The sequence below is a fragment of the Paralichthys olivaceus genome, chromosome 23, assembly GCF_024713975.1.
Source record: "Paralichthys olivaceus isolate ysfri-2021 chromosome 23, ASM2471397v2, whole genome shotgun sequence".
Taxonomy (NCBI): Eukaryota; Metazoa; Chordata; class Actinopteri; order Pleuronectiformes; family Paralichthyidae; genus Paralichthys; species Paralichthys olivaceus.
In genome coordinates, this window is record NC_091115.1 from 4885911 (window position 1) to 4913910 (window position 28000).

Below are 28000 nucleotides of genomic sequence, written 5' to 3' on the forward strand. Positions count from 1 at the left end.
GTATCAGCACAGATAATTAATTTTTCATTATCAAACCTGTGCAGTTTGTTTTTATACCAAAAGAATGAGTGAATAAATCTGCAGTAAAAACTTGATTCATGAATAATTTCTTTAATTTACACTCAAACTTTTCCTAGGTAATAAAGTGCCGCGGTATCCGAGCAGCCCGTGAAGGCACCATGACGCCCCTCCCGGACGCCGTGACAACAGACGCCGCTCCTCGGTGCCTCAGTCCGGGTGTTTTCTGTGAGACACCGCGGAGAAGAACCGGAGCGACGCGGAGCTTCTAACCAGTGATTCCACGTGAAGTGACCTAACGTGGTGTCCCTCGTCTGGCTTGGAATGACGTCTCCCCGCCCCCCGCCGCCTCATCCATCCCCCGGAGAACGAGGCAGGAGCCCAGCCGAGATGAAGCCCGACACCGGGAGCGCAGTTTGAGCGTTTGTGCCTCGAGCGGGGAGAACAGCTAGCGGCTAACAAGCTAGCCGGGCAGCTCTCAGACAGACACCCGGCGGCGAGGGCTCGGACCCCGGATCTGCGAGGGCCATGGCCGGACTCATCAAGAAGCAGATCCTGAAGCATCTGTCCAGGTCAGTTAGCATCAACGGACACTTAGCTTCAACAGCTCGTTAGCTTACACATCAGCTAAACGAGCGGAAAACACGTTTATTTTTCACTGGACGTGGGTGGGAGCATTTCCCCCCGGAGGTTTGGGTCGTTGACCCCGCTCCCCCGCTGGGTGACCGACTGTCAGTGGCGTTTTCATCGGATGTTAACCCCGCCTCGACCCCGGGACGTGGCCACCCCGCTAAACCGGCTAACCCGCTAGCTTCGGGGGGGTGGGGGGGATAGCTAGCTAGCTAGCCAGGGGCTAATCCCTCGACACTTGCAGCGGCAGGTAGAACCAGTCGAGTGGTTGAGCCAGATTGTTTAAAACAACAATCTCAGCCTCCCCCTGGATGCAAATCATCACCCAGCCTCCAAACACACTCCATGCAAACATAAACCTCATGTACAGACGGAAATTTGACTTTGATTCAAAGCCTAATTGTGAAATCGGTGAAGGGGCTTGTGCAAGGGCGATTCAGCGGGGAGCAGGTTTGTTTACACGAGTTTAAAGCTCGTCTGGCCTCCTCGACACTTGGCCTGGCCTTTAGAGATCACGCATCCTCCACATGAATCCCCCCAGCAAAACATTCCAGGCCATTCAGTCCACGATCCTTTCTTCATTCAACACATTTGATTTTTAATTTAATGTCACTTTTGAAGCTCCACGGTTACCGGATAGATAGATGATAGATAGATAGGTGGATGTACTTTATTGATCCCAAATTGGGAAATGATTGTGTTAGCTTGTCAAGGGCATTGCACAAAGAGCGAAGTAGCAATAAAACAGAAGAAATACAATTATAATCATTGGCTCAGGATCAGTTTTATGGCTCTGTCACATTTATTTATGTTATTATTGACTTGGGTGCAGCATTCAGCTCTGTCTGCTTCACATGCATTATTTATTCTTTTCCACTGTCCCTCAAGGGACTTTGTACAAACTACTTTCCTGTTTCATTCCAGTGGGAGAATTTGAAACATCCTGAAATTGCTATTAACGAAGTATCAGAGAGCACATTCACACTCTGAACCAAGTCCTCCGAGTATCTTGAACGATAATGGTGGTGATAGCGTAAATAAAGTTGCATGTCACAGATGACTTGGCCTTTAAAGCTCGTCCGTATGCAGGTAGACTGGTTTCTGCAGAGCTCAGAGGTCATTGTGCCTGGCAAATGAATTGCAAGTAATTTCTAACTGACTGGCTAATACCTTAATACTGTTTGCGGTTTCTCTCTCATGCACGCTCACAGAATGTCACAGCTGAGCTTAGCTTCCCCTGCAACACACAACCTATTGTGTGCCATGCCCTTCATTGTCCTGCTCCTCTGTGTTGAGGCACTGCATAAGTGCTTCTGCTTCTGCTTCTGTAGCATTAGCATCAACACTGACAGGAAAGACCAGAGGAGTAGTGACTCGACATCTGATCCGCTTTGCGATGTCCCGATTGGTGCTGCGCCGAGCAGAAGCCGACCCGTCCGGCAGTCGTCCAATCCTGCACCTTTCTTAGTAGTGATGTCATGGTAAAAGTGCTGGTGTCAGAAGCAGCATCATCTCATGTGCTCCAGTGTATGAATACAGTCAACTTTTATTATTTTCATCATTATGTTTGTTTGGATGGTTCTGGATGGATGTTTTGTCTTTTGCTTCCTCAGCACCAGCCAGGAATAGTTTGCGCCTCTTGTTCCCTTATTCATACAACACTGTAGGTGTGCTTACACAGCTACAGTTTATGTTGCGGGTGTCAACATGTCAGCGTTAGCCTCCGTGCTGAACTGTTGCAGAGGACACACGTCTCTTTGACCAGGACAATCTCGTCTCTCTGAGGCGGCAGTGGCACCACGTCTTTACAGTCCATTGACTCAGACGTCAGCGATGGCTGTTCCTCCTCTGGCCAAGACAAGTGCACTGATGCATGCCTGACATATTAAACTAGTTGAGGGGGCCTTTTGGCACAATGTCATCTGTTAGGAGAAGCCTTGTGTGTGGCTTTTCATGTGTCACGGTGTGTTTGTCTCTTACGTGACGTGTCCGAATTGTGGGCTTGTGTAAGTTCTGTGTTTTTCTATCACAAGAGTGTATTGAAGAAGTGTTTTGTCGAACTCAGGCAGCCCCCAGGGGTGAGTTGATGATGAGGTGTGTGTTTGTGCGCATTACACTATTACACACACGTTTAGATCATTGACAAGCCCCCGGTGCAGCGCCAGACGGTGCAATATCCTATTACACACACTGCCACTAACAGAAACACAGATGGATGGAGAAACAGCTAAGCACAGCCTGACCTGCTCAGTCACATTCTCTTTACTTTGTTCTACTAAAGCAGAATTGATCTCATGCATCTGAAGTGAAAGGTCAGACTTGGCTACAGAGCAGCGTTGTGGAGCGAGCAGATCTTCTGAAGAATGAGAATTATACGTTGTGTGAATGAACGGTCTATAAGAGCAGAGAAAATGCTGCTTTCCTTCCAATTTTCCCTCCTTCATGCAGTCTGTCATTACAGTTTCCATCTTTCTTTTCAACTTTTGTTTGCATGCTTTTAAGAGTTCTGATTCGCTTTTGGTTTACTTAGTTTAACATGTAAATAAATCCACTTATAGATAGATATGTCTCATGTCCAAATGTGAAATGACGTGACAAAAAATACAGCTTTGATGGGAAAATTTTAATAAATTACAGCTGCCATCTTTAAAATAGTTTGTCTTTCTCTATCCGTCACGATGATGGGTGGTGAATGATTTGTCCTGATAATTTGTCCCTTTCCTATTCTGTCCTTTCCTTTTCTTCCCTGCAACTTATTAGTGACACATGACCACCACGCTCCTGCTAATTGTCGGCAGCATAATTCACATGGAGTCACAGGGGAATGTAGACAGTTTGAACAGCAGAGGGATTTGCTTGTTTGTGCATTAAAAGCCATTGAAAGACAAAGTTAAACAGAAGGGGCCCTTAGAATGAAAAGACGATCACTTCACCCTCTAATGCAAAGAGTTCAGGCTTCTTACAGTCAGGCTGGTATGTGTCATTCTGGGTTTAAGCTGGGGCGTTAAATGAGAGTTTACCTGATGGCTTCAGTAAAACATATTCCTGGTGAATGTGTAGACTTTCAATTCTCCGTTTTCATCCTGTCACTGTTTCTGTTTGCTTTGATAAAGGGGGACACATTGGTTATTATTGGAAATCGTAGAACCGTCTCTGATCCCACAAGAATTTTATCACTTTCATTTTCAGCCAGTAACAAGGAGGAAGTTTACAGATCAATTTTTACTCTGGAGCTGTTTTCAGACGTGCACTGAGCTCTGGACGTTTTCCTGAAGTTTTACCACAGGGGCTGGTAAAATATCTTGAAAATGTCAGAGGGAGCCCATGTGAGAATGCAGCAGAAAAAGGTCTCCAAATGTCAGAGCGAGCAAGTGGCCGTGTCGACATTTTAGCATGTGACGGATGCAAAATTGATTAAAACAATACAAATTTCTCAGGAATGAAAAAGAGGAGCCGTACATGTAGAAGATGCTGTGAAAATGCTGATTTCTCATTATATTATTTCATATATATCGTGAGAAGGTAGACAACATCAATAATAATACGTCTGTGAAAGGCTTGTATTTTATCGGCCAATCGGTCGAGCACTAGCTGTAACCCACTGTTATGAATGAGCTGTCCAGTGTTTGTAACACGTCTCTTCATCAGTGGAGTCTTAGTGCACATCACAGTGGGAGTGATGGGTCCATTCCTGCTGTTGTGTTTGTTATGATGAACCTGACTCTTTCCGTCCTGCTGAGGCTGCGTGATGATGATGCATTATCGTGACAAACTCGTTACTGCTAGCTGTTGGTGGGAAGGCTATAATGGCATGAGTCATGACCGAGCGTCGTGCTGTGGGTGTCTAATCGCTGCATAGCTGTGAAGTATTTGTGTGTCTGTACTGAATGTCGAGTGAGTGCGAGAGGGCGACATTTGGACCCTGTCCCTCCAGGGCTTGGCGTCCTCGGCTGTAACCAGGGGTTCTTGGATTGTTCTCTCCTTCGCTCTAACCTTTTCACCGTTTCCTCAGGGTCATAAATATTGCAGGACTCTCAGGCCTTGGCTGCCAACACAAACTCACTTGTCTCTGACAGACTGCTTGTGTGTTTCTGAATTGTTGTCCACATGTTGATGTGTGTAGAGGTGTTTTGTGTATGTAGGCTGGAAAGTAACTCAAGTCGTCCCTCTTGATAATAAATTTGAGGCGTCGCAGTCTTTTTAATAACTGCATTTTTCGGGTTGCACAATTTCATTTTGTTTTCATCAACATATACTTCCACAACAAACTGAGCACAGAGCTGTGACATGAGAGCAAACCTGTGGTGGTTCATAAAGCAGGAACATTGATACAACAGAAGATTGGGTGAGAGGCTGGTCACACCCTGGACAGGTCGCCAGTGTGTTGTAGGACCAACATACTGAGACAAACAACCATTCACACCTATGGTCTATTTAGAATCTCCAAATAACCTAACCCCAATCTGCATGTCTTTGGACTGTGGGAGGAAGCTGGAGAAAACTCAGGCAAACTCGAAGAGAACAGATAAACAAACTCTCCACAGAGGGACCCACAGCTTTACTGTATATCTATACTATCAACCATAAACAGAAAGCTGTGAACGTGTCTGACACAGAATATCTCCTGCTACGTTCTTCTTATCTGAAAGGCAAACTTTGACATTTGCCAGGGTTTTCAGTAAAACATTGATTCCTCATAATAATATCATTTCATCTAAATATTAAAAGACCCTCGACAACACTAACTGCTAGTTATGAAAAGGTTCACGAATGTGGGAACATGTTATTTTTAAGTTTTCCGTTGGATTTGCCAGCTCCCCCACAGTGTGGGCAGTCAGCCTCTGAGCACTGCAGAGCCTCTGTCCTCAAACAGGACGCAGTACAGGACAACTCCTCATCCTCAGGTCAATAAAAACCTATTTTACAGTCACTGATAATAGATTACATTTGATCAATCTGCTCCGTTATAAATGATCAGTGAGGTTCTGTTTTCACCCGTCTGTTAATTTGTTGGTTTATTTGTTCGCAAAAAACTATTGGATGGATTTCCACAAAACCTGGTGCAAGGATGGGACACTGGCCAAGAAAGAACCCACTGCATTTCAGCTTGGATCCAGAACAAAATGAGCAGAGGGTTTTACACTTGGAGACATGGTTCTTTTATTGATTGAATCTTCTTATCACTTCTTTCCTGTGAGCTTCAGTGGCTGTTTCTGTTGGTTTTTCCTGCTGGTCTGCTAATTGAACTAAGTCCCTCGACGTCCATTCAGGAACCCTTTATTGAGATGAGTTTTCGGACCATTTCTCCAGACTCATTACTGTGTGCTGTTGACCCTGAATGGACCAGTGAAGGATTTAGAGGCTCATTTAAATGTCAGTCTCCGTTCATGTAGTCGAGCCAAGTTTGCTGCTCGGTCAAATGAGCTCTGGCAGGAAAGAATGTGGAAACATCCCAGATCCCTTTTTTCCCCCTGGAGTACCACATTTCTAAATCCAAGGAGAAAGTCCCAAGGATACTTGCTGTCTTTTTATTTCTTGTTTATCCGTGTCCCTCTCTTTCTGTCTCTTTCTGTCTGTCTCTTACTCTTTACTTCTTTCCCTCTTTTACGTTGCCACAACGTCGGTTGCTAAAACAAGCTGGTTTGACTGAGTCATTCTGGCCATCTTCCCTCAGGCGGCTCTCTTTCTGGCAACTGATGTCATCAGGCTGCACCATGAATGCATCGTCAGAGCTGGAAAAAGCTGGGAGACTCTGATTTTCCTTTCACAGACAAGTGTGGAGGACTACACTCTGCTCTGCTCTTATTGTGCTGTGGTACAAGGAAAAAACGGCATTGACAAGACATTTTAAATTGGATTTTGGATAAATTGCACTTAAAATATGTGAATTTGTAAATCATTAAAAAAGAAATACCTCTAACCTTGTAATTTCTCACTTAAGAAAGAAGATGGGGTGGTTATAACTATATTATATTATATTATATGATATGGTAAATGTTGTGTTTGACAGGCGGGCAGACCCAGCCAGTAGCTGCTCCTAATCTCTTTATGGGCCTGTTTTGGTCTGGTGAGCTCGGCCTTGCTGACTGGAATAATGGTTGAAGTCTTGAGAGGAGAAATCAAAGAGATGGATGGCAGAGTGTGAACTTAATACCCTCTGCCTCTTACTGCTGTTCTCACACTAATATGTCGGCAACCTGTCTGTGTAACTTTGCTTACTGAGCGTTCGTGCTTCATATTAGACAGCTGATCAACAACATATTACTTGATCTAAGTTTTGGCTTATTTATCAGTTTGGAGGAAGAGGAGAGGAAGCAGGAGGTGGCAGAGAAGCCAGATAAGGAGCGAGCGAGCGGGTGGGTGAGGTTAGCTGGCGAGCTGGTTGATACTTGATCAGCAGCGGGGATGAATATTTCACTGGTCACACGGCTGAGAAACTCCAGCAACAACATCCAACTCAGAGAGACAAACTAACTGTGTGTGTTGTGCCCCTTGTGAGAACATGTGCACATAATATTATTTGTGTTGGTGCGGCTGCCGCTGAATAATTCACAGGGATGTTGAATTAGAGAAGAATTGAACACTGTCAGGAGAAGGTGTTGAGTGGAAAGAAGCAGGAATTTGACAGACTGAATAATTCAAAAGGCGAGTGTCTATACACGCCTCATTCAGACATCGAACCATGACATAACCAAACCACATTAGTTTTCAGTGTTGTCACTGTCAGTTAAAATATATAAGTCAGTCACAGTGGGCTGCCAAGATTCCCCTGCACTGAAACGATGGCTATATATTATTGTCGGGATTTGTTCTCTCCTGTTGTGATGAAACATTCCTGTCGTAGTTTTCACATAGTATTGGAGATAATGTGATATGTGAGTGAGGAAATACTGCAGCGGACTTCAGGGAAAATGAAAGCAGCATTGTTATCTTATCAGTGCGGTAAATCAGTTATTGTATTCCCACTGATATTGATTTCAAATGCAACCTGGTGCTATTGTTCTGTCATGTGCACAGTTACTCACATTCCTGTCAGTGTGTATCTAAGTTAGTGACACTAACAGTGTGTATGTAAGTTAGTAAGGCAGTGAAACACTGAAGCTCCATCCTGTTGTCTGGATGTTACGGCCTCGATTAGCAGGTCAGTGATCTGTGTTAGTTGTGAAACTCTGATCTGGCACCGTGTGCATGTGAGAGATTAGCCGAGCTCTGCTGCACTGTCTGTTTTAAAGAGAGTGAATTTGCTTCCATTTTAGATAAATAACCAAATCTCATTTAGCGCTACTTTAGCTATCAGATTTAATTGAATCCCTGGATGACCATCGAGCCACTAAACACACTGAAAGTGTAGCAGGAGATTAAGCACAAATATCAGAACTTGACCATTGTACATCACATCGTTGAAGCTGTGTTGCTCTTGACAGCCAGAGAATGTGAAATCAATTCTGTCCATGTTTTACACGATTATATTAAACTGCTGTGTGGAGATGCACAGAACCATTCGGGGTCTGACCCCTCTGCTAACTATTAACCAATAATCAAACAGTGAATGGCTGCAGAAAACACTCAGGTCAGGGACATTGAGTCTGTTTACTTAAGCCAAAGAGCAAATAGCCCAAACAAACAGAATCACTACATATGTACACAACAATTTGATATGTTTCCTCAAGACACTGAGATTATAAATATCAATATTGTCTTATTGCTTTAATAAAAGATAAATTTCGACCTTTAGTGCCTTTAGATCCTTTATATTGCAGCTCGATTGTGTTGTCATTAGTAAACACTCTGTACCTTGATCTTTTCTCCTCCATATCATTATCAGATTAAGATGTAACTCTGGAAACAAAGTGAGAAATAGTTAACAAAGCCTAAACACACAGAAAAATGTATTGAACTCAACTCTGGTTTCAGTTTGATTTATTATTTATTTCCTTTCTTGTAGCTGAGCTGATTGTCAACCCTTAATTATGGGTTTATTTTTGAGTGTACTATTAAAGGAAGTGGGTTTTTTTCTTTAAATTTAATTAACTCTGATTTAGTCTGAATTGATTGGCCCTGAAAATGAGTTTTGGGGAATAAAAGGAACCTTCTCTTTTCATTCGAAACACCAAAGCCCAACAGTTGGGGTTTGTTTCGTTCCTCCGGTGCTTTGCCAAGAACCTGCTTCTATAAATATTCCCAGGCTCACAGGCTGCTCTTCTCATCTGTTCCTCACAGGTTTGCTAAGAACCTGTCACCAGACAAGATCAACCTCAGCACGCTGAAGGGGGAGGGCCAGCTCACCAACCTGGAGCTGGATGAGGAGGTTCTTCAGAGCCTGCTGGACCTGCCCACCTGGCTGGCCATCAACCGCGTGGAGTGCAACAAGGCCGCCATCCGGGTGAGGGACACAGTCCTTGAGTCAGTTTGTGCATTTCAAAGGAACAGTTAGACATTTTTAGAAAAAGACTTTCTACTGTAGAATAGGATGAGAAGGTAGATTCTCTTTTCTTAAATATGAAGATACAGGTGGCTGAGTTAGGGGAAAATAGCTGCTACATAAAAAAATTGAAATGCAAAAACAGCACGTGGAATTGAACCACCATCCTTCTGGTTATGGGACGACCAGCTCTACCTCGATAGTTGACCCGCCCATTTGTGACCAAGAAAGAAATAGTCCAGGCAATCATCAGTAACCCTCTGTAAAAGAGCTTATTGTCATTTATGTTGCTTTTATGTTTAGGTATTTGCAGTTAAACGGACATTGGAATCTTCTCTTTTAAAGCTATGCATCAAAAAAGCCTCTTGGTTTTTCCCAAAAAGTCAAACTTCAAGCTTTATTGCTTGAAGGTGTAAACTCTCTAAATTAGACTTTGTCACTTTGCTATTATTGCTATTGTTAAAATCAAAGTACACAGATAAGATGGATATTGCCGACCGACATTCAAGTTAGTGTCCACAACTGATTTATGTGTTTACTCTTCAGGCCTGAAACCAAGAAAACTATATTTTTACTGTTTAGGTAGAGACAGGCACATTGTTCAGGATAAAGTGAAGTCCACACACTTATTAACAACCAATGAGTCTAAGTTGTAATGCATGCACTCTCTGCCGGAGCTGTGTGGTGCCCCTGATGTGACGCCAGTCGTGTGTATGAGCAGACTCTGACACACCCTGGAAACAGTGAATGGAGCTCCAGTTTCCGTCATGACTGGATTTTTCATTCAGACCAAAGTCTAACCTTCCACCTCTTCTTTTCCTCCTCACTACTTTCCTGCACGACTCAGCTCTTCTTAACTCTTCCACACATACTTCATGTTTGAGTCCTGGTCTTTGTGGTTATGTCAATAGTAATCTGAATAACAAAACAAACTCTTTGGCTTATTGAAGGTCTTAATTTGATTATTGCTTATTCTGACAATGACTTTACTCAGGTTAGGATAATCAGAGAATTTCAAATGGCAGCATCCTCTTCAGACTATTGTCTTAATCTGGTTTGTTTTGTAATGCAGCTATAATACCCACATGATTTACAGGCAGTGTTCAGGGCATCCGATTTCTGTTGAGCAGTGGAGCTGGTGAATGGAAACTTGTGTCACCGCCTGTATTTCCCTGTTTACTGGTAAACTGGTAAAAATGAGAGAGAGCAGAAATCAGAGATGTGCATCTCACTTCCTCACATCTCTGTCATCTTTGTGTCTTCCTGTTACAGACAACACTTTCCTGTAAAAGACTCACACTCAGATTTATACTAAATGAAAGTTGCTCTATGGATTGATATTGTTGAATGAAGTTTAGAAAATCAATTCTGTAGCAGCAGGTGATTCTCTTCTACTTACACACACACACTCATAAATACACACACTGTTGTAAACTGTAATAAATAAGTGACAGACATGAGTGTACACCCCCTACTGGCACCTCACAGTAATTCTACAATTCAGGCATGTGAATGAAATGTGTCTAATTCTATTAGTGAAGCAAATCCAAGTCTCTCACCTTTTGATTTATGACGTCTTGAAGAACGAGGCACTCTGTGGAAAATAACTGCAAGTGAACAAGAAAGTTTAATCTCTTGTCCTTTATAATTTGACACAGACGTGAATCAAGAGGCTGCATGTTGAGGATTATGGAACTGCCTGTCGGTCTCCACTTTTCTTTTTACTCCACCTCTCAGCTGCCTCTCCTGCTGTTTTGAGTTGATTTAATTTGGTGCATTTCAGTTGCATTTGAAATAATTTGTATATTCGACAGACTGGTAATTTATTTTGTTAATTTGGGAGGAACAAAGAATGATCAGCTTGCTGCAAGGATCAGAATGTTTTAAGGCTGAAAAGCTGAACCACTGTTCTGATTTTATTCACAGATACCATGGACAAAGTTGAAGACTCATCCAATCTCTTTGGTAAGTTTCACCAGCGAGTCTTACAACACCCGGTTTGCCTACAGCTTCACAAACACACCACGAATGTGTTGAGCTTTTTGTCCTGAGCTCGGTTTGTCTTCCAGAGCTCCTCAGCCTGGATTTTGTAGGAGTTACAAGCCGTCTTCAATGTTGTCCATTTTCTGCATGATTGCGTAGAGATTTTCGCTCAAGCCTGCTTTGCATCAGCGTCATTGCTGCCAGCTTCTCCCTAGTGGCAGCCACCTTGCTGAGCGGGGCGCAGGTGTCAGGTTGACAGACCGCCAGGCTGGTCCCAGTCCCCAGGTAGCTGCGAGTCCCAGCACACAGACTGATGGAAACCAACAACAACGGAATGAAACCTACGCCACTTTTTCCAACACTCGCCTCAACAAAGCGTAGTGTGTGGTCCACAAGTCTCAGTCCTGATATAAACATCCAGTACAGAAAAACAGAAAATAATCACATTACATATAATCTTTATCACGACCACATTATACAAGAGCATTGTCTTAAAGGGCACTTAACGGAATCCGCTATTGGTGAACACAATGATATCACACCTCCAACGATGGCAAGGAAATATTAACCAACAGAGTGAAAAGTGAGTGCAAGTCAACAATCTGTCAGCAGCTCTCGCGTCTTCATGTTAATCTACTGAACTAAACTGCAAATGTCCAGCTATTCTTCAGTCAAACATTGTATTTACCTTGGTTACCATGTTTGTTTTATATGAAGAAACGAGAGGTGCAAACAATATAAAAACAGGAGGATGTAGGTTGGCCTCAGCAGCATGGCATTAATGGAAAAAAAGAAGAGACCTCAGTGTAAATGTGTTTTTGAGCCTGTGACTTGCCTCTTGTTTCAGACCCTGGATAAAGTGGTGATGGAGATGAGTACCTGTGATGAACCTCGCCCCCCCAACGGCCCGTCTCCCATAGCAACAGCATCCGGACAGAGGTGAGCTCTGTGATTGTTTTTTTTTTTACACAAGTTTTATCCATTTCAAATGTTGTTCAGCATATGGACACATTCTAAATTAATTTGAGTGATATTCAATTTAAGTTGGGGGTCTTTTATGTATATTGTATATTTTATTCACTTAAATAAAGTAATGAATAGATGTCTAGATAAGGAAATGTGACTGATAAAGTGACCACTGACTTGTAATTCTGATCTAGAATCTGTTTATCCTGATCCTGGCTCATAATACGTTTCTCTCCATTTGTTGCTAAGCAATTCTCACCACCTTGTTTTCCTCACGTCCCTCCACTAATGTCCACCTGTGTGTCTGTGATCCAGTGAATATGGCTTTGCTGAGAAGGTGGTGGAGGGGATATCTCTTTCCATCAACTCCATAGTGATCAGGATCAGTGCCAAGGCCTTCAACGCCTCCTTTGAGCTCTCGCAGCTGCAGGTCTACAGCGTCAACACCAGCTGGAGCATCGGCGACCTGCGGTTCACCCGCATCCAGGACCCTCAGAGGGGAGAGGTCAGTACATTTTTTATATCTGAGAAAAGACTACGAGGTTGTCATGTTTTCTAAATGGAATCCTGCCTGTTTGGTCCAGATCCTGACGTTTAAGGAGATAAGCTGGCAGATGATCCGCATTGAGGCAGACGCCATCCAGAGCGCCGAGCACGAGATGTTGAGCGCCCCCATCCGCCTCATCACCAACCAGTCCAAGATTCGAGTCACTCTCAAGCGACGGGTCAGAAACAAACACAGATTCAGAAATTTTCACCACACAAAATTTGATGAACCAGATATCAAACACAAGCGGCTGTGAGCAACATCCTGTTGTTGTTGCTGTGAACAATAGTCCCTCTGTTTGAACTCCAGGCGGCTCGAGGAGCCATTCATCACACGAATAGTGTTTACTTTAACAAAAAAAACCTAATGCATGTGTTGAATATTTAATATAATTCAGTATCAAGTGCCGAAACTGCTTTTATTTGTCGTTTGAAAATATTTAACCACATTTGTTTCTTTAGGCTTTTATAGTCAAACTGCTGAACCAAGATTTTACCTCTAGACAAAGTTCAGTTCAGTTCCAGTGAATTTGCACAATAAAGGAATTTAACTACAATTAAATGAAGCCCTCCAGCTAGCCACACCTGCGTGATGAATGTTAACACCATGGATTCTGTCTGACACAGATAAAGGACTGTAACGTGGTGGCCTCCAAGCTGATTCTGATCCTGGATGACCTGCTCTGGGTGCTGACCGACTCCCAGCTCAAAGCCATGGTGCAGTACGCCAAGTCCCTCAGCGAGGCCATGGAGAAGTCCGCCCAGCAGAGGAAGAGCATGGCCACAGAGGACCAGGTACACATACACAGCATGACTGAGGGGTTAACACATGTAGACCAGGCTCCAGAGACAATCTTTACCAACTCCCTCTGTTGCTCAGACCAGCACACGATTTGTTCTTAAATAATGTTGACCTGGTAACAAATTTAGATTCGTCCACATTGCCTACAATACACACACACACACACACACACACACACACACACACACACACACACACACACACTCACACTCACAACATAGCACCCCCTCGTACCACAGCCACAGGCATTTCATCAGCCGTTATGTTATTGGTAAAGTATTTCTTTTTCTTCTTCACAGGCTCAGTTAGTTTCTCTCTTCCTGCAACTGCACTCTTATCTTCCTTTTTGCTCGAGTCTGTGTCTCTCATTGTGCTCCTATCTCCACCACAATCTCTTTTACACAGTCAGATAAAGACTTCTGTACCCATGCTGGAGAAGCACCAAAACAGCCCAATGATCATCATGCACTCGCACAAGCATGACCACGAAATCCAACTACTGGCCCCTCAAACTAAATTTCAGATTTGCCTCCTTCTCTCTTTGTCCCTCACACTTGTTAGTGTCTCCACCCTGTGTGGCTGTGCAATGTAACGTTTGACAGTGACAGTTTGATAGTATTTCCTCTGTCTGTCATCTCTGTATCATCTTCCTTCACCATCTTTGTCTCTCACTGTTGCTGCCATTGCCTCTCATCTTTGTTTCCTATTGTTTTGCCCTGGAAACACATGCATACATTCATAACTCACACAGATAGATCACAGATAGCCACATCTGATTTCCTGTTCAGTACTTGGTGTGTTTTCTGTAATTTGGTCTGACACGCCATCTGCTGGATGGAAGAAGTACTGCCTGAATCTGCTGTTATTTTGAACCAGATTGGGTGTTAGCTCTGTACAGATTCACATTATTTGAGATATTTGCATCTTCATTCACCAGGCGTCTTCAGCGCCGCCCACAGCCCAGCAGGTACGAACCCAGCAGGCGTCCACAGCCGCTGATCAGACCGCGACCATGGCCAAGCTGTTCAGCGCCTACGATGTATGCGAGACGTCCCACCACCTCCAGATCACACATCTGGACCTGCACATCTGTGATGACATCCATGCAAAGGACAAAGGTACCATAGACACAGATTTACAAGTACTTTCTTTTCACAACAGACATTAATGCACCTTAAATGTTCGGATGCTTTTTTTAAATTCTGGTTTTCCTTCCACTGTGCAGTGATTAACAAGAGGATAACAGGAGGGGCCATGCAGCTTTCCTTCAGCTCCATCACTCTGGACTACTACCCTCTCCACAGAGCAGGTGTGAATCATGGCCAATAACAGCTCACCATGAAGTCACTGCAACCTATTCACTGCGCTGCAATACTTACTGTCTGTTTTCATCACTGTTAGCTCAGTTTGCCACCCATTGTCCCACTCTCACACTCTCCAACATCCCCAGGTGAAAGCTGTGCCCACTGGATGCACTACAGCGAAGCCACTAAGACCAGGGAGGGCTGGGCGCGGAACCTTCTCGATGAGTTCAAGTCCAACGTGGAGATGCTAAAGAGTGCAGTTCGAGACCAGCCAGGCGCGGCCCCTGCACACGGCTCCCCACAGCATGGTAACAGTTTTCCTCAACCTGTTGTAGGTGTGTGTTTTTGGTGGAAACGCAGCACCACACCAGCATTTATGTGGGTTTTCTGTCCTCCAGTGTCCCTTAGGGACGATGTTTATGGGCCTCTAGGAAGTCAGGAGAGATCAGGAGGAGGAGTAGGGCTTAGGGAGGCAGATGAAGGACTCCTAGAGTGGAGCCCACACACACAGCCTCCAGCCCAGTGCTGCTGGTGCCTAGAGCCAGGTACCACGGTGTGTGTGCGCGCAGACTTGTGCGGTGATGCACACCTTTTTTGCCAGGCCCAGTGGTTTGCTATCGGAGAACTGAGTGGTCGATCTGTTTGTCTCCTTCTTGGTTGTTCTTTTTTCATTTTTATACCCCTCTCTCTCTCTCTCTTCTCTTCCATCGCTTTCTTTCTTCTTCAGGTAAAATAAACACCTGCTCGAGCAGTTCCTTCAGTCCTCCTCCCCCGCAAACGCCCAAGACCCAGCTCATGTCCAGCTCGTTCGTTCTCAGGATGGCTGACTTCAGCATCTATCAGGTCACCACAGACCTACACAGTCGTGCAAAGCTTCAAATACGCAGTCACTGAGACTAATGCTTCTCCTCTCTCCTTTACCAACTTTGTCTATTTTGTGTTGCAGGTGTCGACGGCAGACCAACGTCGCTCCAGCCCCAAAACCATGATTTCCTGTAATAAGAAGTCCTTGTACCTTCCCCCAGAGATGCCAGCCATCCACGCCGAGTTCACAGAGTACTACTTCCTTGACGGAAAAGACTACCCCAGTACGACTTCTGTGTTTTAACACCCGAGCTACAGTAAAATCATGAAAGCAGCTTCTTGTATTAGAATGGTTAATCTTTATTAGTGAATCATCCTGTGTAAAAAGCTGATTTTCTACTGCCAGCGACTCCTCTTTTCCTCACCTCCCTTTAGGATCTGTTCAGCTCGTTCATTCAGCTGTGTCAGGTCCTGTGTGCCTGAGGACATTGATTTTTCTGAATTGCACTCAGTGCTCTGAATGAGGGATCACCCAATTAATTCATATTATGGATTTCTCACAGATTCTCCCCATTAGGAAACATTGTGTGAACATTTAGAGGATTTCTTCTCTGAGTAATGATCCTGTGGTCAAATTTCCAAACACAGCATTGCAAAAAAAAGATTATTATTCTCTGTCCTTCGTTTCTGTCTCGATGACTTTCAATGTTCCCTTCCTCCTGCTCCTCCAGTCCCATGTCCTAACCTGTATGCCCAGCTGAACGCCCTGCAGCTGGTCCTGGATCCTCGCAGCCTGGTGTGGATCAATCTTTTCGCCCTTGACCTCAGGCAGAGTCTGGAGCAGTTCATGGAGATTTACAAGCTCAACGACTCGCAGAAACCTGACGAGCATGTGGACATCAAGATCGATGGCCTCATGCTCAAGGTGAAGATGACGGCAGACGTGATCTTTATTCATCTTTTACCTTAATCTCATGGTATTTATCCATAATTCTTGGTTTGTGCTTCCCATCAGCTGGTGATCCCCACTGATCGAGACGCCTCCTGTGCTCCTGACCTGCCTCGCTCCATCTCCATACAGACTTCAGAGATGGTGGCCACTAACACCCGACACCCTGCCAACTGCACCCGCTCGCACCTCGAGGCCCTGCTGCAGTCCTTTGAAGAGGAGCCTTTCTTCTCTTCATCTTTCTCCTCATTCCCTCGCTCCTCCTCCTCCCTACCCCTCCTCCATCCCGTCTTCCAGCTTCACGCGCACGAACAAGACACCAAGCTCCACGAAATCTACCGGGGCCTGGTGGTGCCGACGCTGGGCACAAACTCCCTCAAGATGCCGGCCGCCACAGACTTTTGGGCGCTGCACTTCGCCCAGTTCTGGGTGGACTACGAGGGCACCCGGGGAGGCAAAGGGCGGCCGCAGCCCTTTGTGGACTCCTTCCCCCTCACGGTGTGGGCGTGTCAGCCGGCGAAGCTTGTCCAGCACCAGGAGAAGCTGAGAGGTGCTGCTGGATCAGGTCTGTCCCCGAGTACATCAGTAGAAGCTGTTGCACGCCTGCAGAGGAAACGCTTACTCAAGGAGTATTACAGCACTGAGGGTGCACAAGCATCATCTCACAGCATTGATGCTCCACTGCCCCCCAGTAACGGACTCCATAAGCCCGTCTCATTGGACAGTCTGCCCTCCTCCTCTTCATCAACATCAAGTAAAGATGGAGACGTGCATGTGTTAGTGCACGTGCAGAAGCATTTAAGTGCTCAGGTATGTTTGTCATCCTTAAAAATTAATTTATATCAAAATAAGGTCAGACACATCAACAACCCTTCTGTTTTCTGAGCTCTTGAGTTTCTTTCCTTGCTGGTTTTATTTTTTTTTATTCATGAAGAATAATGTACAAAATATTGAGGTCATTTTTAGTCAGCACTTTCCCAGGTTGAAATGACAGTTATTGCCCGCAGCAGATTACAGCAGCTGTCGATAATAAACATTAACGCTGTCATTAATTTGCTCAAATGCCAAAATGACGGTTTAAATTATCTACTGTCAAGTTAATGAACTTTCTGGTGTCGGCAGTTGGCCGGGGATTGTTTGTAAGTGGAGGAAAGTTCGCCCTGAGATCACAAGTTGAGTCTTTTTGTATGCTGCTGAAATTTCTTCCTTGCGTGTCACGGTCGTCTCCCTTGCAGGCTACCATGCCTCCCACTATTTTCGGCTGTACCGCTCTGTTTCATCTGTCTTATCCGTATCCGTAAGCCTGGGATAATCCCCAATAGCTAAATGGATTTGATGCTGTATGCATAGTGATAAGTCAGGAGCAGGACTGCTGCAGTTTCTTCTCTCCTTGTTCTGTTGATTCAGGCTTGATTTACCACAGATCACGTCATTGTAAAGTCACTTTGGTGTTTTCATGTGTGTGTATGCAGGTGAGCCACCGGCATTATGTGTTCCTGATGCAGCTTCAGCGCAGCATCAAGGCCCTGCAGCAGACGCTACAGCAGGACCTGGAGCAGATGGGCTCCAAGAGGGAACGCAAAGATCTGTCTCAGTGTCCTGCCGACCACCAGCCCTTCACCGTCTGTCTGGGCCTCCTGCTGAAAAGCGCAGAGGTGTCCCTGCTCCTGAAGCCCGTCGCCCAGCCTGAAGGTTCAAGGTCTCCTTTAGTGTCGGAGCTCTCGCCATCAGAGAGCCGAGGAACTCTGGAGCCAGGGAGCGATGGGGGAGAGGCGACAGAGAAGAGGGAGAAGGGGAATGAAGGGTTGGGGTCTGAAGGAGGAGGCGCCAAAGGATCATGCACTGTAGACCAGCTGTTATGTGGTGAAGGCTCAGAGAGTGCGGCCACGCAGGGTCCTGCCCCCCTCGTTCCCACCTCCACGACAACTATGCATCCAGAGTCAAATCACAAAGCCTCACTGGAGGAGAGGACTTCAGCTAAGAGGAGGAGTTCAGAAGAAGGGGGTGAAGTGCTGGTGGATGGGTTGACTGTGGGTGACGGAATGGGGGCTGGACTGGACTCTAAAACCCACACAAGTGACCCTTTGTCGGACCCACTCAGCAGCAAAGACTGGAGCGACAAAGACAAAGCTGCAGCTGCTAAGATGCCTCAGTCGATATCCAGGTTTGTCACCGAAATGTCGTCAAAATGCACTGAACTGATACCACACTAAATAAATCTAAATATTGTCAGTGCTGGACACAAGGTCATCAACAGATTTAGAAATGTTGTGGATTAGCATAAAATAGACTTAACAGTTCATCCGCTTATTAAAAACAAATCAATTATTAAAGGAGACATATTCTGCTCATACTCAGGTTCATTATTTTAATTTGGATTATTATGTTTACATGCTCAAACGTTCAGAAAACACACAACTGTCCTTTGCTGCAGCTCCTCTTTTCAGCTTCTGTCTGTTTTTACCTTTGTAAAACTTTAACAAACACAAAAGATAAACCTGGACAACACAAAGAAAGACGACCTGAAAAGCATCATACGTCTCCTTTAAAATAATACTTATGTAGCCCTTTAAAAGATCGCCTCATAGTTGTAAACCAACTTGATGAATACGTCTCTAACACAAGCTCTTTGTGTTGAACCCCTCATGAAAGTTTGTCAGTCTGAGTGCTCAGCGGTCAGACCTCACATGTCTCTGACATTGTGTGTGTGTTGGCTGCTCTGAAGCTGCCCTGTCTTCCTCTGTGTGTTTTCCTCATCCCTTGTCCGTCAGCACCAAACATGTTGTCATCTTTCAACTCATTCACTTCCTTCTCTTCCTCTTGACTGCTGCTTTGATCCAACGCGAGGTGTTTGTGTGTGTGTGTGTGTGTGTGTTTTCTCTCTACCAAGGAAAGGAAGTTTGTCTGTGGTTTCTGATCTCCTCAGCTCTTCAAACTCCAGCAGATCCACCTCCCTTTATTCCATTTCCAACATGTAAGGCACTGGATCTGTGACTAGCTGTGATGATGACAGTGTGTATGGGTGCATATATGTGTGTGTCCTTGTTCTCTGTGATTATTGGATGAATACAAATCAGTGCAAACGTGCCTGTGTGAATCCCCTGTGGGCATGCATTTGCATGTGTGCATGACACGCTGGTATGTGTCTGTGTGTTGAATTTTCTGTGTTCAGCGTCGAACCACTGACTCGTGATGAAGGTAGAGATGTAGCTGGAAGCTCTTTTTTTCCAGCCCCATATGCTCTGCCTTTTGGGAGCTGCTTTGATTTTGTACGTCATGATTGTTCCTGAGATCATTCCTGGTGCTCGGGACGATGGCAGGTTTGGTTCTTACATGGCCTTAAACAACAGCACACAGAGGAGTTGAGCGATATTTAATTCATGACTTGTGGAGTAAGCCCTGTCAGCTCTCTGTGCAGTCGTCTCACAGAGGTCTCGGCTCAGTGACTGCATAAAAAAAACATTTCATATCAGATGTGCGGAAACAGACCTGTTTATTTTCCTGTGTGTATATTAATCTGTGTCTTTTTCAAATAAGATCTGTCATATAAAATCAGTAGCATGCATGATGAGGTTTCTCTTGCAGGTATTTAAGACTTAAAATTGTATCTTGTGCGTGTGTGTGTTTGTTGTAGTGGTCGTTTGATGCGCGATCGCTCTCAGTCCAGTTTCTCAGTGTCCTACAAGAATATGAAGAAGAGCCCTTCCCTGCAGTCGCTGGACAACATCTCCATTGACAGCTACCTGATGGAGGACGGAGACGCGTACAGCCTGCTGGAGAGAGGTGGAGCAAACACACACAAAAATAATCTTTATTTATTCAGGGTTCAGCGAGTTATTATTCCTGTATGTGTACTCGCAGGTAGCTGTTTTGACCAGATGGTGGCAGTATTGTGCTGATAGGCCAGTAGAGTCAATGCATGGATTCATAAAGCTTGAGGCTGTATAAAATATATTGTCCACTGTGTGCTTGTGTGTGTGAGTGGTCACATACTTCATGTCTCCATGTTTAGATGACGTGTCCATCTCGGGCTTCAAGGATGCCGTCAGTGAGCAGAGCGCCACAGAGAACGCTGCCGAGGCCGCGTTCAGTCAGGAGCAGGAGGGGGGCGTGTCCCCCGATACTGTCAGCGCCACCTCCCAGAGCATCGACGAGCCCACCAAAGATATAGTACGATGTGACGACCTTGTAAAAATGTGTACTTATCTAAATCAACTGAGAAAATCAAGATGCTGATTGTGTTGACTGTGATCTTCCTCCAGGTGTCGGTGCTGGTGCTGAAGGTGCGGTCCGTGTGCGCGGGCATGGAGGTGGTGGGCGAGAGCACAACCCTGGCTCTGGAGGTGGGCCAGGTGACACCCAGCCAGCTGGGCAACGTCAGCCTCAGACAGTACCTGAGCAACCGCAGCCTGGGTAAGAAGTCATACACACACACACACACACACACACACTCTTCATGACTGAGCATGAAACATGGAGCTTTTTATTTTATCTCTGATTTGTCGTAGAGATATAAAAATCTATTTTTGCTCGGCTGCTTGGACTCACATTTTAAAAATGCGTCTTTTTTACATTACTGTAACATCAAACAGTCATTATCACACTGATTTTAAAAAGTTACTAAAAGAAAAGAGAACTGCTCAACAGAGAAACGCTTCCAATTCAAATTAAAACCGTCCACAACACAAACAGTTTCCATCAGAGAAAGAAAGAAGAAGCCAGAGAGTGAAGAAGCAACATAACCTACATGTCACTGGTTTTTAGAAGACGATGCAATGATGTCAGATTCTGTCTTTTTCTTGGTCATTTTGGGGTCTTTGACTATTTTCTGGACAGGAACAGCTCTACTTTTTATTACCATTCATTTAATGAGCATATTTCAATGTTTTCTGATGTTTCATAGACCAAGTGAATCGATCAATTGGGATAATCGAAACATGTTAGTTCGCAACCATAGATTGTAAAGATGGACGTCGTGACAGCTCCCCAAAAGTGAAGCCAACTCCTCGTGATCGCCCCCTGGTGACTGGGGAGATCAGGTCAAAAACTCTGCCTCTTCCATGTTCGTGGATTTGATGAGGACCAAACTAAATGTTTCATCATTTGAGGTCGTTCGTATCACATATTTGATGATATGAAAATGGGCTGAAACATAATGATTGACAACTGAGACTGACTCACTGATTGGTCGAATGTGTAACCGGGCAGGTTTAATCAATTCTGCAGCTCCATGTCACCAAATTACGTCAGAATGTTAAGATGGTGGCCCCCACATCTGAGATCATTTGGCTTCATTTTCACGCAATGGGAGTAAATGGAGATGTGTCGTCCATCTTTATAATCAGTCTATGGTCGCAGCTCAAGTTGGAATCCTGTCCTCTATCAGAATACATTAACTGTTATTGTTTGTGTAGGGACACACACACATTCACACACTAACAAAGCCACCCCCGCCTCCTTGTTTACCTTGCCATAACTCCCCACAGGTATGGTGGGTTCAGTACCAATACCTGCTCAGAGCAGCCAAGGTAACCGCTGTGTGTTCACTCACAAACTGTGACTTAACATGCATGTTTGCCTCAGTGCGTCTTTTCCAACCTACTGTGAACAATGTGTGTGTGTGTGTGTGAGAGAACAGTGTGTGTGTGTGTGTGTGTGTGTGTGTGTGTGTGTGTGTGTGTGTGTGTGTGTGTGTGTGTGTGTGTGTGTGTGAACAGTGTGTGTGGGCGAGTGGTTTTTTTCCTTGTTGTGTCTTCAGTCAAATCTCATTTTCAGACTCAGGACTCTTGCTCGACAGCATGCTCTGCAGATGCACATTGATACAGTGTGTTGCAATCCAAGTGATTGTGTGATTGTGATTGTGTGTGTCATATTCCAGCAGCAGGGTGTGTTTATGTGACATTGAGATTTTTCTCTCTCAGTGTGTGTGTAGCACTTAAGAGAGGGTAAATGTGACAGTAATGGAGTGAGTGGGTCCCATTATTTGCAACATTAGGCCCACAACCTTTAAGTGTGTGTGTGAGAGAGGGAGAGAGAGAGGGAAGGAGAGAGAGGCAGATTCAAATTAACTCCAACTATCTGTGCAGTCTTTATTAACCCCTGATCTTCCTCTTCTCCTCTCTGTGTAATTTCCCATTTCTATTTCTCCCCCTCTTTCCCCCTCTGTCTCCCTCCTCTGCCTCCCCCTCTCTCCCCCCTCTGTCTCCCCCATCTCTCCACTGCAGCAGATTTTGCAGTTTCAGTCCAGTGATTCAGGCAATGAGAGAAACGCCAGCTTTTCCCCCTCGCTACCTCCCCTCCTCCTCCTCCTATCTCACAAGAGCAATCCCTCCTCCTCCTCCTTCTTCCACTTTTCCTCTACCTTTCCTCTTAACTCCTCCCCTCCGCTCCTACTCCATCTTCCTGCTAATCCTCTGTCATTTAACCGCCCTCTCCTCTTCCATTCTCCACCTTTCCTTCCCCACTCCCCCACTCTAGGCCATCTTCTCTCTCTCCTACCCGTCTTATCTCAGTTCCTCAGTCCTATGGCTGCTGGCTCTCTCTCTCTTTTTCTCTCACCTCACCCACTCCCCTCTCTTCTTCTCTCTCTCTCTCTCTCTCTCTCTCTCTCTCTCTCTCCCCATTTGCCTCGATCCCAGCCGCTCAGGATCAAGAGAGAGTGTGTTATTTTATCTGACAGGATTGTGCGTGTATGTGTGACTTTGTGAATGTTTTTCACTCTATATGGTATTAACCCTCTCCTGACTTTCCTTCAGAGAACATGTGATGCACTACTCATCATAATGAAACATTTTTTTTCTTCAAGTGGCCATTTTCATGCCTTGCTGAGTGTTTTTATCGCAGCTCATCATCTCTTGTGTATTAGAACTTGTGCCTGTAATCGTGTGCTTGCTGGCAGAATTAATATTTGTGTGTAAAGAAGTTCTTGGGTTTAACATCTCACATCCTCGTCTCTCATCACTTCAGTTTTGTGTTCTCTCTCCTTTCACCTTTTCTGCCTCTTTTTTTCAAGAACAAAAACAGTGTCATCACATTTTGTGGTGCCGAGAGTCAAATTCAGGTCATTTAGAGAAACACTTTGCTCTGCTTGTACCCTGTCGCGTCTTTCACAATTTCTCCGAGCTGATTTTTGAGAAGTGTCTAATTCACAAAAGGAAGAAAAGGAAAATGATTCAGTGGTTGAATCCTTAATTCTTAGGTGGGAGTTTCCACCAAACCCTCTAATCCCTCATCCTCGGAGATGTTTAAACATCGCTGCAGCGAAATGAACCCGTGGGATTGTACAGAATCTCACTTTCCTTCAGTCCACCTTTTTACCTCATTCCTTCCTGCTTCTCTTTTTTCCAGCTCACTTTCTTTTTCATCCCATCTGTTAGTTTAACCTTGTTTAAACCTGGTCTTAACATGCACCCTTTTTTAAAATTAGCACGTTTACATAGAATCAGGCTGTAAATTCACTCATTTTGTCCTGACGATGAACAAGAAGATCTTGAAAACAGAACCACTTGGTTTTTTTACAGTTAAATTAAATTTTCTCATTGAAAAATGCTGGATGTGGAATTTTACTGTCCGATTCAAACTGTTGTAAAAAATATTTCAGAAATCCTCTTCTCTTATTGGGTGTATTTTAATTTCAGGTGTTCAGCTGAACGCCACAGACGCGCAGCTGAAGCTCGAGCTAACGCTGACAGCCTCTTGTTCTCCCCTCACAGCTGGTGGCGAGTTCGGCTCGGCGTCCCTCGGTTGCTCTCACAGTCCGGAGGTTCAGGCTCGCCTGGAGAGCGGGCCCTGCGCTGCCGCCCACTCCCCGCTGGCCGAACGCAACGGCTTCCTGCAGCTGCGTCTCCAAGGATACCGAGCAAGCCTCCTAATGTCCACAATGCGCAACCTGGCGCACTTTCTGGAGGACGACTCTGCGCCGCAGGTGCTGCCCATGGAGATCAGGGTCAGGAATACGCATGTAAACTTAAAGGTGAGGATCTGGGATGTTTTCAGTCATGCACACTATTCGAGTTTGGATTCTTCTTTTACTTGAACTGCTGTACCCAACATTTACTTAATGTCTTTCAGGATGACGGCACCCGAGACAATCCCTCCGACGTTGAGCCCTCTCCGATCACCTTAAATGTGGACAGTCTCATCATACACAGGAGAGACGACGGCTCTTTCTCTATAGGAGGTAACGAACGCACACGCACACTCACACACAGCCAGATATTTCCACCTCCACCTCAGGGCTGATTCACATCAGTTACACAACACGTTCCTATTAAATGCTTCTAAATTCACACTCGGCTCCTTCACACCTACAAATTCCCTCCTGTCGTCTCTTCCGCCTCTCAGTGGACGGAGCGACGGAGGCCAAACCCATAAAAGAGGGCGGGTTGATTGACAGCTCACTGATTCCGTGCCCTGCGGCTGTGGGAGGCGTCTGCAGCGTATCAAAGGCTACGCAAACCCAAGCCCCGCCCACCAGCCCTCCTCCATCAACCAGGGAAAAGGTGAGACACAAAGCACGAGCGTTCTGTGAAAACACGTGGGAGTAAAGTGTGGGTACGCGACTCTAGCCAGGGTTTGGACAAACATTTTGAAATGATATTCAGGTTCGGGTCGGTTTGTTCACGTCAGATATGACTGAATGTCCACCGCAGCATCTGCACACAATCTTCAATGAGAACATTTCACTTAAATTCATGTAGCTGCTCAGATCTTTGCTCCCATTTCTCGTTTCTGTTCCTCCAACAAAGATAAACTGCGGAGTAAGAAAGACCTTTTTGTTTGTGTGATCATTCTGGAGGCTGATATCAAAAGATGGAGTGCCAAATTATTTTGCCAAGCTAGTCCAGTATCTTGTTTGGCTTTCAGTTTATTTACAGTGGGAGCGATATTTTTCAGTTTATGCAAAAAACAAGTAGTACATCTTCATGTTGCATAATACTATTACTCTTCCTATAATTTCATGCTTCTATCTGAAAGGACAACTTTGTTACTTTGAATTTATGAACTAAAACTATTTGGCTATAGTTTGAAAATGATTGTACTCTTTGTTTAAAGAACCCTAAGGTTGAGGCGATGCAGCTGCAGTGATGCAGATGTTTACTTCAAGTTGTTACATGATAATGTAAAAACGTCCTGACATATTCCAAACCTGGAACTCATTCCATTTGGTCTTAGGGACAAAGAATGTTTGTCACTAAATCATTTAAATAATCAGACCAAAAAATATTTTTACTGGCAGAGGTGTGCGCTCCACTGTGTGACAGTCTACACACACACAGACACACACAAACACTGACTCCTCTCCATGGCGACTTCTTCATTGTTTGTTTCCAGATGCTGGCGGACGAGAACGAGTGTTTGAAGGTGGAGCTGTCGCGAGCCAAGATGGCGCTGGCCGAGGCTCAGATGGAAAAGGACTCGCTGGTTCACCGCATGAAGAACCTCAAAGTCAACAGCAGCTAGGCCCGGCTCTGTCCTCGTTTACCTCGACAGGGAGACCCACGCAGACGAGCGAGAGCGAGGCTCGGCAGAATAATTCAAGGCAACATGAACAAGTCAAGAAAAAGGGAAAGCGGCTCCCTTTACCCGCTTATTTGTCGATTGAGCCTCCATGTGACTTTAGACTTCAAAATAATTCCTTCATAAAGCAATGCAGAGTCTGTGGGAAGACTCAAAAATACACAGTTTAACTTGCTTGTTGTCTGTTTAATGTTCTCCACTTTGGATGGTGGAGGTTCGGAGAGTGGAAACGGGAGGAATGACATTTAGTCGGACTGTGTGTGTGTGTGTGTGTGTGTGTGAGAGTGTGAAAGAAGAAAGAAAAAGGACGAGGATCTGAATCTGTGGTTGTCGACAGAAAGTCCCCCCCAAACTTCTGTCGTCTAAGTTAAAACAAAGCAAAAAAAAGAAATCACAGCTCATCGTAGACGGGCCTCATTTAGATGTGTGTGTGTGTGTGTGTGTGTGTTAATTAACACTGAATGTCGGATCTTCAGAGGAATGTCTCAAAAAATCATATTGCACTGCGCTCAAATGAAACTCGTGTTTTAGCGCTTTCATATTCAGAGGGGACGCGTCGCGCTCTCACTCGTCCTCCGAGCGTGTACAGTGTATATTGTGTAAGAATTTTCTACAGAACTTTGAATGCAGTGTTTCACTTGAATGTGTGTCTGTGTGTATCAGCCAGAACAAGCATTTCATTACAATTAGATGAAGAGTTTCTCTCCGTCGGTTCTCGCCCCCTCACTCGTCCGCGTCCCTCCTCCTATTTTTCTACGTGTAAATAGCTACGAAACCTTGAGCAGCACTTTTTAAAAAAACAGAGGCACTGTAAACGCAACAATCAGAACTGTGAGAGTCGAGCCGACGAACGGAGAGCAGTTCACGAAAACGTCACACTACGTAGACTGTAAATAAAGATGGAGGACATGACGGCTGTCCAGGAGTGAGGTGCAGAGTGCCTCGATTCTGCCTCTGGTATAACTCCTGCCTTCTCCATGTTAACAGGTGGGACATGGGCCGAACTAAAACTTCAAATATGGTTTCTGTCACGGCTCCACCCCCCACGATCACTGCTGCGCCGACTCTGGCTATAAATGACGTTGAAGGCTCAAGATGGCGGCGTTCATATCTGAGATATTTTCTGGGTAGAGGGAGGAGACGCGTTGTTCGTCTTTATTTACAGTTTGACGTCGCCCATGTGTTTTGCCTTCAGGAAAAAAAGAGGCGTAAATAAAGGCACATTCAAGGTGACTGACGTGTGTGTGTTTGTTAATTCCTAATATTATTAATGAATATGACCGTATCTGCTGCTGTTCACGCTTCGTGCTGATGTGACGACTTCAGCCAAAAGTCGATGTTGATATAAAATTTAAGAAAATTTTAACTGCACAAAAGATGACAGGATAAAAAAACTCTGAAGTAACGTTAACGTTCAGTTCATCCATCAGTTTACAAAAGTGTCACAACTTGCGCTTTTAGTCCATTTTCTGTTTTTAGCCAATTCTTCTGGTTCACGACTTGTTCTCCGAAATGCAACCGGATGTGAAGACTTGTTGGTGGAGAACAGAGAGATTTTTCTTTTATTTTCACCTTCATGTTTCCTGCGTTCATCACAGCCCTCCTCCTCTTCCTCCTCCTCCTCCTCCCTCTCTGGAAGCCTGTGGAGGAAGAAAAAAGACAAAGAAGTAATAAATCGTATTTTGTCTGTCAAAGCTGCTGAAACACTGAAAATAAAAGAGAATCTGATTTAAAGGTTTTAACTTTGGGTGTTTCTTCTTCTTTCCTCTTAATCACATGTCGTTACAGATTATTAGGACCAGACATTTTTCCTTACACAGTTAGAAAATAGAGCCGACTCCTCTGGTCCATCAAATCCATGCAATTTACAAGTTTGTGTAGTTTCTCCTGGACAGTTTTTGTTTCATCTCGTTTACTGATCACCAAACTATCAGTGTGAGAAAACGTATGATTTCATCAGTTCATCTCAGTTTATTATTTTTTTTTACAAATTATTTACGTTTGCTAACTTTTCACCGCTCAGACAAGAACAGATTAACCAGCAGATAAGATTCAGC

General features: G+C 44.8%; 1 protein-coding gene across 4 annotated transcripts; it reads left to right on the forward strand.

The window, feature by feature from the left end:
- Positions 1 to 192: 192 nt before the first annotated feature.
- Positions 193 to 27685, forward strand: bltp3b (bridge-like lipid transfer protein family member 3B). Of its 4 annotated transcripts, XM_069520162.1 has the most exons (24): positions 193 to 590; positions 8869 to 9031; positions 10997 to 11035; positions 11901 to 11992; positions 12335 to 12524; positions 12604 to 12744; positions 13193 to 13360; positions 14305 to 14485; positions 14593 to 14676; positions 14818 to 14979; positions 15399 to 15514; positions 15618 to 15759; positions 16207 to 16400; positions 16491 to 17234; positions 17897 to 18588; positions 19315 to 19398; positions 20059 to 20207; positions 20437 to 20594; positions 20687 to 20837; positions 21911 to 21952; positions 24137 to 24396; positions 24495 to 24603; positions 24768 to 24925; positions 25758 to 27685. In XM_069520162.1, exons 1-24 carry the CDS (start codon positions 547 to 549, stop codon positions 25884 to 25886), a joined length of 4392 nt encoding a protein of 1463 aa, XP_069376263.1. In that variant the 5' UTR covers positions 193 to 546; the 3' UTR covers positions 25887 to 27685. The 4 variants fall into 4 exon arrangements, with proteins under 4 accessions (XP_069376263.1, XP_069376264.1, XP_069376265.1 ...); XM_069520163.1 differs by lacking the exon at positions 21911 to 21952; XM_069520164.1 differs by lacking the exon at positions 19315 to 19398.
- The last annotated feature ends 315 nt before the right edge of the window (positions 27686 to 28000 follow it).

Coding starts and splice junctions, on each gene's coding strand:
- bltp3b (XM_069520162.1), top strand. CDS start 547: ATGGCCGGACTCATCAAGAAGCAGATCCTGAAGCATCTGTCCAG. Junction 11,993..12,334: donor GCAACAGCATCCGGACAGAG/GTGAGCTCTGTG, acceptor TCTGTGATCCAG/TGAATATGGCTTTGCTGAGA. Junction 20,838..21,910: donor CCTGAGCAACCGCAGCCTGG/GTAAGAAGTCAT, acceptor AACTCCCCACAG/GTATGGTGGGTTCAGTACCA.